This window comes from Oncorhynchus mykiss, chromosome 6 (assembly GCF_013265735.2).
Source record: "Oncorhynchus mykiss isolate Arlee chromosome 6, USDA_OmykA_1.1, whole genome shotgun sequence".
Classification (NCBI taxonomy): Eukaryota; Metazoa; Chordata; class Actinopteri; order Salmoniformes; family Salmonidae; genus Oncorhynchus; species Oncorhynchus mykiss.
In genome coordinates, this window is record NC_048570.1 from 89002596 (window position 1) to 89018277 (window position 15682).

At 45.7% G+C, this 15682-nt stretch overlaps 1 protein-coding gene across 2 annotated transcripts in view; it reads right to left on the minus strand.

Annotated features, from left to right (window-relative positions):
* LOC110526789 (dual specificity mitogen-activated protein kinase kinase 5) overlaps positions 1 to 15682 on the minus strand; it is a 137025-nt gene that overhangs the window by 28025 nt on the left and 93318 nt on the right. For both annotated transcript variants that reach the window (XM_036981434.1, XM_036981433.1), the window contains exons 20-21: positions 2582 to 2643; positions 1046 to 1091 (exon numbers count right to left, since the gene is read on the minus strand). In XM_036981434.1, the coding sequence (XP_036837329.1) occupies positions 1046 to 1091; positions 2582 to 2643 (108 nt within the window). The remainder of the gene's footprint in view (positions 1 to 1045; positions 1092 to 2581; positions 2644 to 15682) is intronic.

Here is a 15682-nt window from a genome sequence, read left to right on the forward strand (position 1 = left end):
AGGAGGTTTCTATAGTCTGTAACATGGTAACTCACCATAAGGTTGTTAGGTTTCTATAGTCTGTAACATGGTAACTCACCATAAGGTTGTTAGGAGGATTCTATAGTCTGTAACATGGTAACTCACCATAAGGTTGTTAGGAGGATTCTATAGTCTGTAACATGGTAACTCACCATAAGGTTGTTAGGTTTCTATAGTCTGTAACATGGTAACTCACCATAAGGTTGTTAGGAGGTTTCTATAGTCTGTAACATGGTAACTCACCATAAGGTTGGTAGGAGGTTTCTATAGTCTGTAACATGGTAACTCACCATAAGGTTGTTAGGAGGTTTCTATAGTCTGTAACATGGTAACTCACCATAAGGTTGTTAGGAGGTTTCTATAGTCTGTAACATGGTAACTCACCATAAGGTTGTTAGGAGGTTTCTATAGTCTGTAACATGGTAACTCACCATAAGGTTGTTAGGTTTCTATAGTCTGTAACATGGTAACTCACCATAAGGTTGTTAGGAGGTTTCTATAGTCTGTAACATGGTAACTCACCATAAGGTTGTTAGGAGGTTTCTATAGTCTGTAACATGGTAACTCACCATAAGGTTGTTAGGTTTCTATAGTCTGTAACATGGTAACTCACCATAAGGTTGTTAGGTTTCTATAGTCTGTAACATGGTAACTCACCATAAGGTTGGTAGGAGGTTTCTATAGTCTGTAACATGGTAACTCACCATAAGGTTGTTAGGTTTCTATAGTCTGTAACATGGTAACTCACCATAAGGTTGTTAGGTTTCTATAGTCTGTAACATGGTAACTCACCATAAGGTTGTTAGGAGGTTTCTATAGTCTGTAACATGGTAACTCACCATAAGGTTGTTAGGAGGTTTCTATAGTCTGTAACATGGTAACTCACCATAAGGTTGTTAGGAGGTTTCTATAGTCTGTAACATGGTAACTCACCATAAGGTTGTTAGGTTTCTATAGTCTGTAACATGGTAACTCACCACAAGGTTGTTAGGAGGTTTCTATAGTCTGTAACATGGTAACTCACCATAAGGTTGGTAGGAGCAGGCCTCTCTTTGGGGAGTCTCTTCATGCTGAACAGAGAAAACAGCAGTTTTATTACAATGTTGTTTAAACATACAGAGACATTTTTGAAGGTAAGACTATTTCATTTTGTGGTTCATTACTTACATTTTTCTATAAGTCATTTCCTAATGAGCATTTGTTCCTAATGAGCGTCCAAGGACATTACTGACAAACCTGACAAGCCTAATTGCCAGATTGTCCCAATGGTGCTTTTGTTACACTATGAGCCCCACGCAGTGGAAATGCTATGGCTAGTACAGTCTGACAATAAAATGTGTGGACAACCAGTCCATATTCCTCATACGAGGTCTCCTCGATGTTGTGTGCGTGTGTGTGTGTGTGTGTGTGTGTGTGTGTTGGCCTACTATCATTTGAACAATAAAGCAGATCAAAACCATCTGCATCAGCACCACTCTAACCACCAGCGCCAGCTCACACACACACACTAAGTACCCAAACAGTCATTGACCCTGTGTGAGGACCCTGCCAGTCCTGAGAATGAGGAGTGGAGATTCGTCAGGGCGACCTACATAGGGGACTGTGAAGGATTAGTGTGTGGTTCTAGAGAGGCCCGTCTGGAGCTAACCGAGTTACTGTGTGATGAATCACAGCAGGCAGGGACCAGGGACAGGACAGGGACCTCTAAGAATAGCCTGGGAGGTGGCAGTGCCAACCCGGTGCCAGGGCTGGGGCGGGCACGGAGAAGAGAAACAGAGACCTGGCCTGTTTGAGTAAATAAAGCATAGAGATAGGTAAACAACAGCTGGCGGTATGTAGACACACGTACAAGGACATACACATGCAGAAACATGCACACACTGTTAAGGTCCTGCTTTTGGCCGGTAGGTCAGTCCATTGGGTGTGTTCCCCCTGCTGTGTGTTTATCAGTGAGAGCATTTGGCTAACAGGGGGCCAACAGACCATGGGAGACATGGTCAGTGTAAATATTGTGCTGTGTTGCTGCAGTAAAGAAACAAATCAGAGAGATAATTTGTCCTTCAGGAGAGCCTGGTATATTGGGATAAGGCCTGTCCTTGTTATCCTGTCTCTGCTAGCTGCCCCGTTACCACCCAACACCATTATCAGACATAGGAGAGTGGAGGGCACTACAGTGATAATGCATGTCCTACATGAGTCATCAAGTTAAAAAAAAATACAGCCTACTAAATTCATATTAACGATTACATTTAGTGTACTAAAGACGATGGATTTAAAAATAAATTAACATGGTTGAGGTCTGGCCTTTGGCAAATTAAATGCTATTCAATTGTATCCAATTATTGAACTTAATTTTTAAACATATTGACTCTGTTGATTTATTAGGTTTCTGTTTAGGTTTATTTCTGTTCGGCTGAAACCAACACATCAAAAGGCTGATATTTGAGAGAGAGCGATAAGGGTTTTCTCACCTAGCTATTTTAAGATGAATCCACTAACTGTAAGTCGCTGTGGATAAGATCATCTGTTAAATGACAAAATGTAAAACAATTTGACTCACCACTGTGTGATGAAGTGGACAAACTTCTGGCTGAACTGACCCACAGGAAGAACAGGAGGCTCCTGGGAGAAACACAAGGACACAACTGAACAACTTAAGACCACACAGCATAACACGGAAGCTTCTAGAAGGTTGTTATGTGATATCAAATCTGTCACTAAAAGCTAAACCCATTTCTTAATTTTGTTGAAGAGATCCACTTTGATAAACACTACTAATCAACATACGAATAACTTGAACCCAAATGAGAGATTTAATTACACAAATCTAAAAATCCCAATTCTTCACAATCACTGTGTCTAGATCTGTATCCACTGGTTAAGAATACAAAACCACAATTCGGAGAAACCCCAAACCCTGAACTACATAGAATTCTAGTTATTAAAACACATTTTGCTGAGAAAAGCCGACCTTGATAAAGAGGCTATTTCTAAACGCTGCGATACATTGTCCCGTCTTCTTAGTAAAAAGAGGTAGCTGCACCTGAACCCCACCTATTGTTGGACGAGCACAATGGAGTCAAGGAAAATAATCTCCTTTAGGAATCAGTGTGGGGGGGGGGGGTGTCGGGTGAGCACAAGTGTGAGCGGCACTGGTCATCTTCGTTCCGATAAAAATATTAAAGGAGATTTCGCCATGAAAGGCGAAACATTTTACTGTCAGATTGCAACTGTCATTTATTTTACATGAATGCCCTCTAAAGTCTATATTTTAAAGTATATTTTACTTGGCAATGGCACGGTATAAAATGTGTTTGAGGCATGAATACAAATGAAAACTTTATTATAATCGTATTGGGTAGTGTGTTACAGTTTGATAGTCAAACACTATAAGAATCAATTTGAGAACTTTTTCACCCGCTGTGCACTCAACAACCACAGTCAGCTACCCGAGTCAGCTACCCCAGTCAGCTACCCCAGTCAGCTACCCCAGTCAGCTACCCCAGTCAGCTACCCCAGTCAACTAGCCCAGTCAACTAGCCCAGTCAGCTACCCCAGTCAGCTACCCCAGTCAGCTACCCCAGTCAGCTACCCCAGTCAACTAGCCCAGTCAGCTAGCCCAGTCAGCTACCCCAGTCAGCTACCCCAGTCAGCTACCCCAGTCAACTACCCCAGTCAACTAGCCCAGTCAACTAGCCCAGTCAGCTACCCCAGTCAGCTACCCCAGTCAGCTACCCCAGTCAACTAGCCCAGTCAGCTACCCCAGTCAGCTACCCCAGTCAACTAGCCCAGTCAGCTACCCCAGTCAGCTACCCCAGTCAGCTACCCCAGTCAGCTACCCCAGTCAACTAGCCCAGTCAGCTACCCCAGTCAGCTACCCCAGTCAGCTACCCCAGTCAGCTAGCCCAGTCAACTAGCCCAGTCAACTAGCCCAGTCAGCTACCCCAGTCAGCTACCCCAGTCAGCTACCCCAGTCAACAACCACAGTCAACAACCATAATGAACATTGTAGTGAGACAGTCACAGAGGACTGGAGATGGAGAGACCGAAGGAGATGGAGAGACCGCGGGGGATGGAGAGACCCAAGGGGATGGAGAGACCGCGGGGAGATGGAGAGACCGCGGGAGGATGGAGAGACAGCGGGGGGATGGAGAGACCGAAGGGGATGGAGAGACCGCGGGGGATGGAGAGACAGCGGGGGGATGGAGAGACCGCGGGGGATGGAGAGACAGCGGGGGATGGAGAGACCGTGGGGGATGGAGAGACCGCGGGGGGATGGAGAGACCGCGGGGGGATGGAGAGACCGAAGGGGATGGAGAGACCGCGGGGGATGGAGAGACAGCGGGGGGATGGAGAGACCGCGGGGGATGGAGAGACAGCGGGGGATGGAGAGACCGTGGGGGATGGAGAGACCGCGGGGGGATGGAGAGACCGCGGGGGGATGGAGAGACCGCGGGAGGATGGAGAGACAGCGGGGGGATGGAGAGACCGCGGGGGATGGAGAGACAGCGGGGGGATGGTGAGACCGCGGGGGATGGAGAGACAGCGGGGGGATGGAGAGACCGCGGGGGATGGAGAGACAGCGGGGGATGGAGAGACAGCGGGGGATGGAGAGAGAGACAAAAAGAAAGCATGGTAGAGGAGAATTGAGGCCAAAGGGCAGCAACCTAAACCTCTTCAGCCAACAGAATGAAGACATTTAAACTGTCAAGTCAACTGGCTTTAAGCAGCAATCCTACATGTGAGCTGCAAAACAAACATTTCTAAGAGCCAGAAATCAGAATGTGGTTTTATTACGATCCCAGTATTGTCTGAATCAGAATATAAGGAGGAACATTTCCTTTCTTAAGGGCCAAGCCCAACTTCTTCAGTCTCCTGATGTTGAAGAGGCGCTGTTGCGCCTTCTTCACCATGCTGTCTGAACGTGTGTGTGTGTGTGTGTGTGAGAATATGTGTGTGTGTGTGAGAATGTGTGGGTATTTCATGTGAATGTGTGTGGAGAGCACAGGCCAGGCCCAGTTGATGTTGTCCAGTAGATGTTGGCTCCCACCCTGTCACCTCCCTCTCTCTATAGCTCCTCCCTCTCCCCTCCCTCCCTCTATAGCTCCTCCCTCCTCCCTCCTCAGCTCTTCCCTCTCCCCTCCCTCTATAGCTCCTCCCTCCTCAGCTCTTCCCTCTCCCCTCCCTCTATAGCTCCTCCCTCCTCAGCTCTTCCCTCTCCCCTCCCTCTATAGCTCCTCCCTCCTCAGCTCTTCCCTCTCCCCTCCCTCTATAGCTCCTCCCTCCCCATCCCTCCCTCTATAGTTCCTCCCTGCCCCTTCATCCCTCCCTCCATAGCTCCTCCCTGCCTAACTCCTCCCTCCCCTTCATAGCTCCTCCCTCCCTAACTCCTCCCTCCCTAGCTCCTCCCTCCATAGCTCCTCCCTGCCTAACTCCTCCCTCCCCTTCATAGCTCCTCCCTCCCTAATTCCTCCCTCCCTAGCTCCTCCCTCCATAGCTCCTCCCTCCATAGCTCCCCCCCCCCCCCCCCCCCCCTTCATAGCTCCTCCCTCCCTAACTCCTCATCCATAGCTCCTCCCTCCCTAACCCCTCCATAGCTCCTCCCTCACACACCACCCACCCCCCCCCCCCTTCATCACTCTCTAGGGAGAGTTCTGACTCAATCAACACTGTATCTCTCTCCTACCCACACCAGACTGCACACACCATGCTAAGGGTTGATGGAGAGGGTGGAATGGAACACTGTGGTTTCTAGAGTGGTGGACAGATGAATTCAGGAGGTGAATTGAAATTCAAATGGAAATGACCCATCTATGAGAATTTATTACGATGTGATTTTTCACACAATGAAGCTCATCCTGTTGTTCTCTATGCTTTCTAGTGTGCCAAAAGTCTTTATGGAGAAAACAGGGTGAAAAGGGAATTGGAGAGGGAATCTATCTGTTGACAGGAAGTTGCCATGTCACGTCCTCCAAATCGGAGGCTATGCTACATGACTGCTTTGCTAGCGCTGACTGGAATATGTTCCGGGACTCCGCCGATAGCGTCAACGAGCTAATCACCTCCACTACCGGCTTCATTAGGAAATGCATTGTGGACGTTGTCCCCACACTGAAGGTTCTCTGCTTCCCCAATCAAAAGCCCAGGATTAACACAGAGTTTAAAGATAGGGCTATCGCACACAGGGATACCGCACACAGGGCTACCGCACACAGGGCTACCGCAGCCACCCCGAGGCTATGGCTGAGGGCAGAAACAAGTACCAGAAGTCCTGTTACGAAGTCTGCAGAGCCATCAAACAATCAATACACTGTAGGAACAAGCTGGAATCCTATTATACAAACTCTGATGTCCTCTGCATGTGGTAGGGGCTACAGTCCATTACGGATTACAAAGGAAGACCCAGACGTGATCTGCCCAACGATGCCTCTACCAGATCAACTCAATGGATTTTATGCACGCATCGACAAAAACAACAGCGAGCCGTGCATGAGGGCCCCCGCCAGCCCAGAGGACTGGGTGGTCTCGCTCTCTGAGGCCGATGTGAGTAAGGTCTTTAAATCAGGTCAACACTCAAGGCTGCGGGGCCAGACGGTATTCCAGGGCATGTTCTCAGAGCATGCTCAGAACAGCTGGCAGGCACATTCACAGTTCTATTCAACCTCTCCTTGCTCCGGTCTGTAATCGTCACATCTCATAATAACCACCATCATTCCTGTTCTCAAGTACTCTAAGGCTGCCTGCCACAATGACTACAGCCCTGTAGCACTCACATCTGTAATCAGGAAGTACTTTGAAAGGACGGTTATGGCACATATCAACTCCATCATCCCAGACACCCTAGACCCACTCCAATTTACATACTGCCCCAAACAGATCCATACACGACACAATCTCAATTGCTATCCACACTGCCCTCACCCACCTAGATAAGAGGAATACCTATCGCTATTCATTGCCTACAGCTCAGAGTTCAACACCATAGTCCCCTCCAAGCTCGGGACCTGGGGACTGAACACCTCCCTCTGCAACTGGATCCTGGACTCCCTGACGGGCCGACCCCAGGTGGTGAGGGTAGGCAACATCACCTCCGCCAAACTGACCTTCAACACGGGGGCCCCACAGGGGTGTGTGCTTAGTTCGACTCCAACACTATAATCAAGTTAGCTGACAACACAATGGTGGTAGGCCTGACCACTGGCTACAATGAGACAGCCTACAGGGAGGAGGTCAGTGACCTGGCATTGTGTTACCAGGACAACAACCTCTCCCTCAACGTCAGTAGGGACGAGGAGCTGATTGTGGACTCCAGAAGGTGGTGGGGGTGGGGGGGGGGGGGGGGGGAGGGGGGTGAGCATGGCCCCATCCATATCAACGGTAGGTATATTCACAGGGCTGTAGTGGAGCGGGTCGAGAGCTTTAAGTTCCCTGGTTTCCAAATCACTAAGGACTTCAAATGGTCCCACACCCACCCACCCACACAACAGAGCCTCTTCCCCATCAGGAGGCTGAACAGATTTGGCATGGGCCCTCAAATTCTAGAGCTGCACCACTGAGAGCATCTTGACTGGCTGCACCACTGAGAGCATCTTGACTGGCTGCACCACTGAGAGCATCTTGACTGGCTGCACCACTGAGAGCATCTTGACTGGCTGCATCACTGCTTGGAATTGCAACTGCACCGCCCTCGATCGCAGGGTTCTGCAGAGTGTGGGGCCGACAGCCAAGTACATCACTGGGGCCGAGCTCCCTGACATCTCTATACCAGATGGTGTGAAAGGAAGGCCTGGAAAGTTGTTAAAGACTCCAGCCACCTAAGCCATAGACTGTTCTCTCTGCTTCCGCAAAGCAGCGGAACCAAAGCATCAAGTCTGACACCAAGAGGCTCCTAAACAGCTTCAATCCCCAAGCCATAAGACTGCTAAATAGCTAACAAAATGGCTACGCAGACTTTCTGACTCTGCACACACACACACACAGGAGTCTACAAACTCACTCACATTCCAACAAGCACACACTTAATTTGCTCACACACACACTTCCACACAATCATCATATACACTGCTGCTACTCTGTTTATCATATATCCTAGTCACCTTACCCCTATACATATCTACCTCTATCACTCCAGTATCCCTGCACATTGTAAATATGGTAAACACTGACCCAGGAACTGACCCTGTATATAGCTACTGACCCTGTATATAGCTACTGACCCTGGAACTGTCCCTGTATATAGCTACTGACCCTGGAACTGTCCCTGTATATAGCTACTGACCCTGGAACTGTCCCTGTATATAACTACTGACCCTTGAACTGTCCCTGTATATAGCTACTGATTCTGGAACTGTCCCTGTATATAGCTACTGACCCTGGAACTGACCCTGCATATAACTACTGACCCTGGAACTGACCCTGCATATAACTACTGACCCTGGAACTGACCCTGCATATAGCTACTGACCCTGCATAAAGCTACTGACCCTGGACGTGTCCCTGTATATACAGTTGAAGTCTGAACTTTACATAGACCTTAGCCAAATAAATGTAAACAAAGGTTTTCACAATTTCTGACATTCAATCCCAGTAAAATTTCCCTGCCTTAGGTCAGTTAGGATCACCACTTTATTTTAAGAAAGTGAAATGTCAGAATAATAGTAGAGAGAATGATTTATTTCAGCTTTTATTTCTTTCATCACATTCCCAGTGGGTCAGAAGTTTACATACACTCAATTCATATTTGATAGCATTGCCTTTATATTGTTTAACTTGGGTCAAACGTTTCAGGTAGCCTTCCACAAGCTTCCCACAATAAGTTGGGTGAATTTTGGCCCATTCCTCCTGACAGAGCTGGTGTAACTGAATCAGGTTTATAGGCCTCCATGCTCGCACACACTTTTTCAGTTCTGCACACAAATTTTCTATGGGATTGAGGGCAGGGCTTTGTGATGGTCACTCCAATAACTTGACTTTGTTGTCCTTAAGTCATTTTGCCACAACGTTGGAAGTATGCTTGGGGTCATTATCCATTCGGAAAACCCATTTGCGACTAACCTTTAACTTCCTGACTGATGTCTTGAGATGTTGCTTCAATATCCACAGAATTATCCTCCCTCATGATGCCATCTATTTTGTGAGGTGAACCAGTCCCTCCTGCAGCAAAGCACCCCCACAACAGGATACTGCCACCCCTGTGCTTCACGGTTGGGATGGTGTTCTTCGGCTTGCAAGCCTACTCCTTTTTCCTCCAATCATAACGATGGTCATTATGGCCAAACAGTTCTATTTTTGTTTCATCAGACTAGAGGACATTTCTCCAAAAAGTATGATCTTTGTCCCCATGTGCAGTTGCAAACCGTAGTCTGGCTTTTTTAAAGCGGTTTTGGAGCAGTGGCTGCTTCCTTGCTGAGCGGCCTTTCAGGTTATGTCGATATAGGACTCGATTTACTGTGGATATAGATACTTTTGTACCGGTTTCCTTTTGCCTCTAGGAGACAGAACGCGTCTCCTTCCTGAGTGGTATGATGGCTGCGTGATCCCATGGTGTTTATACTTGCGTACTATTGTTTGTACAGATGAACGTGGTACCTTCTGGCGTTTGGAAATTGCTCCCAAGGATGACCCAGACTTGTGGTGGTCTACAATTTTTTTCTGAAGGAAGCCTGTAAATGCCCTAGTGACCAAATAAATGTGTAACAGTGCTTGAGCAGCTAGCTTCTTTTGGCTGTACGGCCCACTGGCACACACAGCCCTAAAAAAGAATGTTCAGTCAAAAAGGGGGAGTGAACTGTTTAAATGGATTCTATCCTAGTCCATGTGGGTTTTAGTGACATTATGAAGGGCAGCGCTGAACAGTTGAAACTGGATTTTAGAGAGCTGATTAACTCTCTGCTAGACACTAACAAAACACCCATCATATCTAGCCTTGTGCCCTCTCTGAATCGTGGCATTGAACACTTTAGCAGGATTCTTTCTCTTCACAACTGGCTACGTGATTATTGCAGCTGTATGGGTGTAACTTTTGTTGACAATTTCAATACCTTTCGGAAACAAAACACATTTTATAAGGAGGATGGGATCATTTGGGGTCCTGGATCCTTTCACAGCATTGTACGGCTGCGTTGAGACAATGACTCATCAATGACACAAGCCCAGCTCAGTTCATCCCTACCATTGTGACGCAGAGTTGTCATAATGCTTCAGCAAATGTACATTACCCCAGGGGCATTGGTAGACACAATGTAAGTAACCTAATTTATGTGCCTCTAACTGCCCTGAATGCCTCTGCTGATCCTACAGCTGTTGTATGCAGCAATCATGTGTCTATGAACCAGATTTATAATGTTAGCACTGAGGTGGTGTTCCCTAGTAGGAAGTCCAATGTGTGCAGCTCACCCTGCACTAACATAAATAACATGAGAATGTCTACTTCTGCTAAGCTAAGTAAAGCAATGAAAACAAGCAAGCATCCCAGAAAAGTGCTCAAAATAACCCATGTTAATATATGTAGCTTAAGAAACAAGGTTAATGAAATTAATAACTTGCTAGTAACGGATGATTCATATTTTGACTATCTCTGAAACTCACTTAGACAATACCTTTGATGATACAGTGGTAACAATACACGGTTATAACATCTACAGAAAAGACAGAGATGCCAGTGGTGGAGGTGTTGCTGTTAATATTCAGTACCACATTCCTGTAAAGATTAGAGAGGATCTCATGTGAAATACTGTTGAAGTAATATGGTTACAGGTTCATCTGCCTCACCTAAAGCCCATTCTGGTGGGAAGCTGCTATAAGACCAAGTGCTAACAGTCAGTATCTGGATAACATGTGTGAAATGCTTAATAATGTATGTGAGAGGTATATTTTCTGGGTGATTTATATGGACTGGCTTTCATCAAGCTGCCCACTTCAAACTGTAACCAGTGCCTGCAACCTGGTTCAGATGATCAGTCAACCTACCAGGGTAGTTACAAACAGCACATGAATGAAATCATCAACATGTATTACTAATGCTGCAGAAATGTGCTTGAAAGCAGTATCCAGATCCATTGAATGTAGAGATATCAATATAGTAGCCACATCTAGGAAAACCAAAATTCCAAAGGCTGGGCCTAATATGGTGTAAAAGAAGTCATATAATTCGTTTTGTAGTGATTCCTATGTTGTTGATGTAAAGAATATCTGTTGGTTCATGGTGTGTAATGAGGAGCAAACAGACATTGCACTTGACATATTTATGAAATTGCTTATCCTAGTTACTAATAAGCATGCACCCATTAAGAAAATGACTGTAAAAACTGTTAAATCCCCGTGGATTGATGAGGAACTGAAAAATTGTATGGTTGAGAGGGATGAGGCAAAAGGAATGGCAAATGAGTCTGGCTGCACAACCGATTGGCAAACAAACTGTAAATTGAGAAATCATGTGACTAAACTGAATAAAAATAACATGAAATTAAAACTATGAAACAAAGATAAATGACAAAGAATTATAGTAAAAAGCTTTGAAGCACCTTCAATAAAACGTTGGGGAAAAAGACAAACTCAACTCCATCATTCATTGAATCCGATGGCTCATTCATCACAAAACCAACAGATATTTCAAACTACTTTTTTATTGGCAAGATTAGCAAACGTAGGAATAACATGCCAGTAACAAATGCTGACACTACACATCCAAGTATATCTGACCAAATTACGAAAGACAAGAATTGCAATTTTTTATTCCGTAAAGCAAATGTGAAAGAGGTGAAAAAATGATTGTTGTCTATCAACAATTACAAGCCCCCGGGGTCTCACAACTTAGACGGAAAATTACTGAGGATAATAGTGAGCGATTTTGCCACATCTTAAATGTAAGCCTACTAGAAAGTGTGCTTGGATGGAAGCAAAAGTTATTCCGCTACCTAAGAATAGTAAAGCCCCCTTTACTGGCTCAAAGAGCCAACCAATCAGCCTGTGACCAACCCTTAGTAAACTTTTCACCAGATACAATGCTATATTACAGTAAACAAATTGACAACAGACTTTCAGCACGCTTATAGGGAAGGCTATTCAGCAAGCACAGCACTTACACAAAGAACTGATGATTGGCTGAGAGAAATTGATGATAAAACGATTTTTGGGGCTGTTTTGATAAACTTCAGTGCAGCTTTTGACATTATCGATCATTATCTGCTGCTGGAGAAACATATGTGTTATGGCTTTACACACCCTGCTATATTGTGGATAAAGAGTTACCTGTCTAACAGAACACAGAGCCTCTCAAACATAATCCAGGTAGAATCAGGAATTCCCCAGGGCAGCTGTCTAGGCCCCTTGCTTTTTAAAATCTTTACAAACAACATGGCTTCGAGTAAAGCCCGTGTGTCTATGTATGTGGATGACTCAACACTATACACGTCAGCTACTACAGTGATTGAAATGACTGCAACACATAACAAAGAGCTGCAGTTAGTTTTAGAATGGGTGGCAAGGAATAAGTAAAAACAAAAGCATTGTATTTGGGACAAATCATTCACTAAACCCTAAACCTCAACTAAATATTGTAATAAATAATTTGGAAATTGAGTAAGTTGACTGTCATGGTCAAAACATATTGATACAACAGGTACTAAGATGGGGAGAAATCTGTCCATAGTAAAGCACTAATCTACATTCTTAACAACAATATGAACAAGGCAGGTCCTACAGGCCCTAGTTGTCACACATGGTCTAATGTTCAGTCGTGTGAACAGGTGCCACAAAGAGGGACTTTAGATGTACACAGAGAGCTAACATTAACAACATGCATGTCAATCTCTCCTGGCTGAAAGTGGAGGAGAGATTGACTTCATCACTACTTGTATTTGTAAGGAGGTGTTGACAAGTTGAATGTACCGAGCTGTCGGTCTAAACAACTAGCACACAGCTCAAACACCCATCCATACCCCACAAGACATGCCACCAGAGGTCACTTCACAGTCCCCAAGTCCAGAACAGACTATGGGAGGTGCACAGTACTACATAGAGCCATGGCTACATGGAACTCTATTCCACATCAGGTAACTGATACAATCAGTAGAATCAGATAAAAATACACAGCGGGGACTGTGAGGCAACAAACATAGGCACTACACACACACACGTACACATGGATTTAGAGTTGTAGATATGTGGTAGTGGAGTATGGGCCTGAGGGAAAAACACTTAGTGTGTTGCGAATTCTGTAACAAATGTAGTTTAATGTTTTTGAAATTGTATAACTGCCTTAATGACATTATGAAGGGAAGAATAGCTGCTGTCTTGGCTGCTGCTAATGGGGATCCATAATAAATAGCTGCTTTGCTGTTAAAATACCTCTGGGCAGCTGTCCCTATTCCTGACATATCGATCACAGAACCCAGAAAATGATGATACATGCACCTATTTGAACTAACAAAGGAATGGCTTATTCTAATATCACTCTACTTCCTAGTGCTGCTGCTGCTTGGATGAGTAATATCTCTCTCATACACACACACACTACAGGCCAAATGCTTCAGTGGACACGCCGTTTAGAGAGAGAGAGCGAGCACCAAACAATTTCCCCTGCAGAGTTGTACTGTGTCGCAAACGCTGACACACACACACGAAACAAACATGAATGTGTTGTACAGTACACACACACCTGAAAATGCAGACACACACATGCACAACATGCACACACACACTCATGCATGTATTCATGGTCCCAGCTGAGGAGGACAGCGGTAGACTTTGATGTATAGCGTTCTGAGATGAGCATGATGATGAAAGCCACGGTCCGTGTGTCTTCTCTCTGACCGCCGTGACACCCCACCCCCCCCCCCCTCACCACACACACACACACACACACACCTCAACCCCCTGTAACACACACACACACACAGAGCAGTAAATATACATGTCATTGGCCCAGCGCAATTATCAGGCAAAATGAGATCCGTAATTACAGGGCTAGGGAAATTAAAGCAGAGTTCTTGTTAGTGGAACGCTTTGCTTTGCTGCTCAACAAGTAGAAGAGACAAAGAGATTAATGAAAGAGAGGGACAGCAGGAGCGATGTGTGTATTCATGGAACTGGGAGATTGTCTCGTTCTAGATTTGGTTTTGGAGAATCGAGGCCAAATGTCCTCGTCTGTCCTCCCAAACAGAGGTGAGTTATGTGTGTTTGAAGAGAGAGAAAGAGAGAGAGAGAGGAGAGAGGAGAGAGGAGAGAGGAGAGAGAGAGAGAGAGGAGAGAGAGAGAGAGAGGAGAGAGAGAGATAGAGAGAGAGAGAGGAGAGAGGAAAGAGAGAGACAGAGAGAGAGAGAGAGAGAGACAGAGAGAGACAGAGAGAGAGAGAGAGAGAGAGGAGAGAGAGAGAGAGAGAGAGACAGAGAGAGACAGAGAGAGAGAGAGAGAGAGAGAGAGGAGAGAGAGAGAGAGAGAGGAGGGGATACATGAACAAAAGATAGTCCAGTAAACTGGTTCAGTAACAATCATTTCCCAGCTAATTTCACCCTCTCACCTGAGCCCCAGACTCCCATGGCAACGTGGCGCGGCGTGTGTCTGAGTTGCAGCACTCCTGCTCTCCCCCGAACACACCTCCAGCTACAGCAATATCAATGATCCACTTAAAAGAGCCCCGTTTGTGTTTGTGTGTGTGTGTCTAAATCATACAGAGACATTTTCAAATGAAGAGGGATACAGATGATGATAACCAGGGACCTTTGATCTCATGCAAATTAATATAAAAATATTTAAACCATAATTACTACTGTAGGCCTGGCTAGTCATAACTACTACTGTAGGCCTGGCTAGTCATAACTACTACTGTAGGCCTGGCTAGTCATAACTACTACGGTAGGCCTGGCTAGTCATAACTACTACTGTAGGCCTGGCTAGTCATAACTACTACTGTAGGCCTGGCTATTCATAACTACTACTGTAGGCCTGGCTAGTCATTACTACTACTGTAGGCCTGGCTAGTCATAACTACTACTGTAGACCTGGCTAGTCATTACTACTACCGCAGGCCTGGCTAGTCATAACTACTACCGCAGGCCTGGCTAGTCATAACTACTACCGCAGGCCTGGCTAGTCATAACTACTACTGTAGGCCTGGCTAGTCATAACTACTACTGTAGGCCTGGCTAGTCATAACTACTACTGTAGACCTGGCTAGTCATAATTACTACTGTAGGCCTGGCTAGTCATAACTACTACTGTAGGCCTGGCTAGTCATAACTACTACTGTAGGCCTGGCTAGTCATAACTACTACTGTAGACCTGGCTAGTCATAACTACTACTGTAGGCCTGGCTAGTCATAACTACTACTGTAGACCTGGCTAGTCATAACTACTACTGTAGGCCTGGCTAGTCATAACTACTACTGTAGGCCTGGCTAGTCATAACTACTACTGTAGGCCTGGCTAGTCATAACTACTACTGTAGACCTGGCTAGTCATAACTACTACTGTAGACCTGGCTAGTCATAACTACTACTGTAGGCCTGGCTAGTCATAACTACTACTGTAGGCCTGGCTAGTCATAACTACTACTGTAGGCCTGGCTAGTCATAACTACTACTGTAGGCCTGGCTAGTCATAACCACTACTGTAGGCCTGGCTAGTCATAACTACTACTGTAGGCCTGGCTAGTCATAACTAC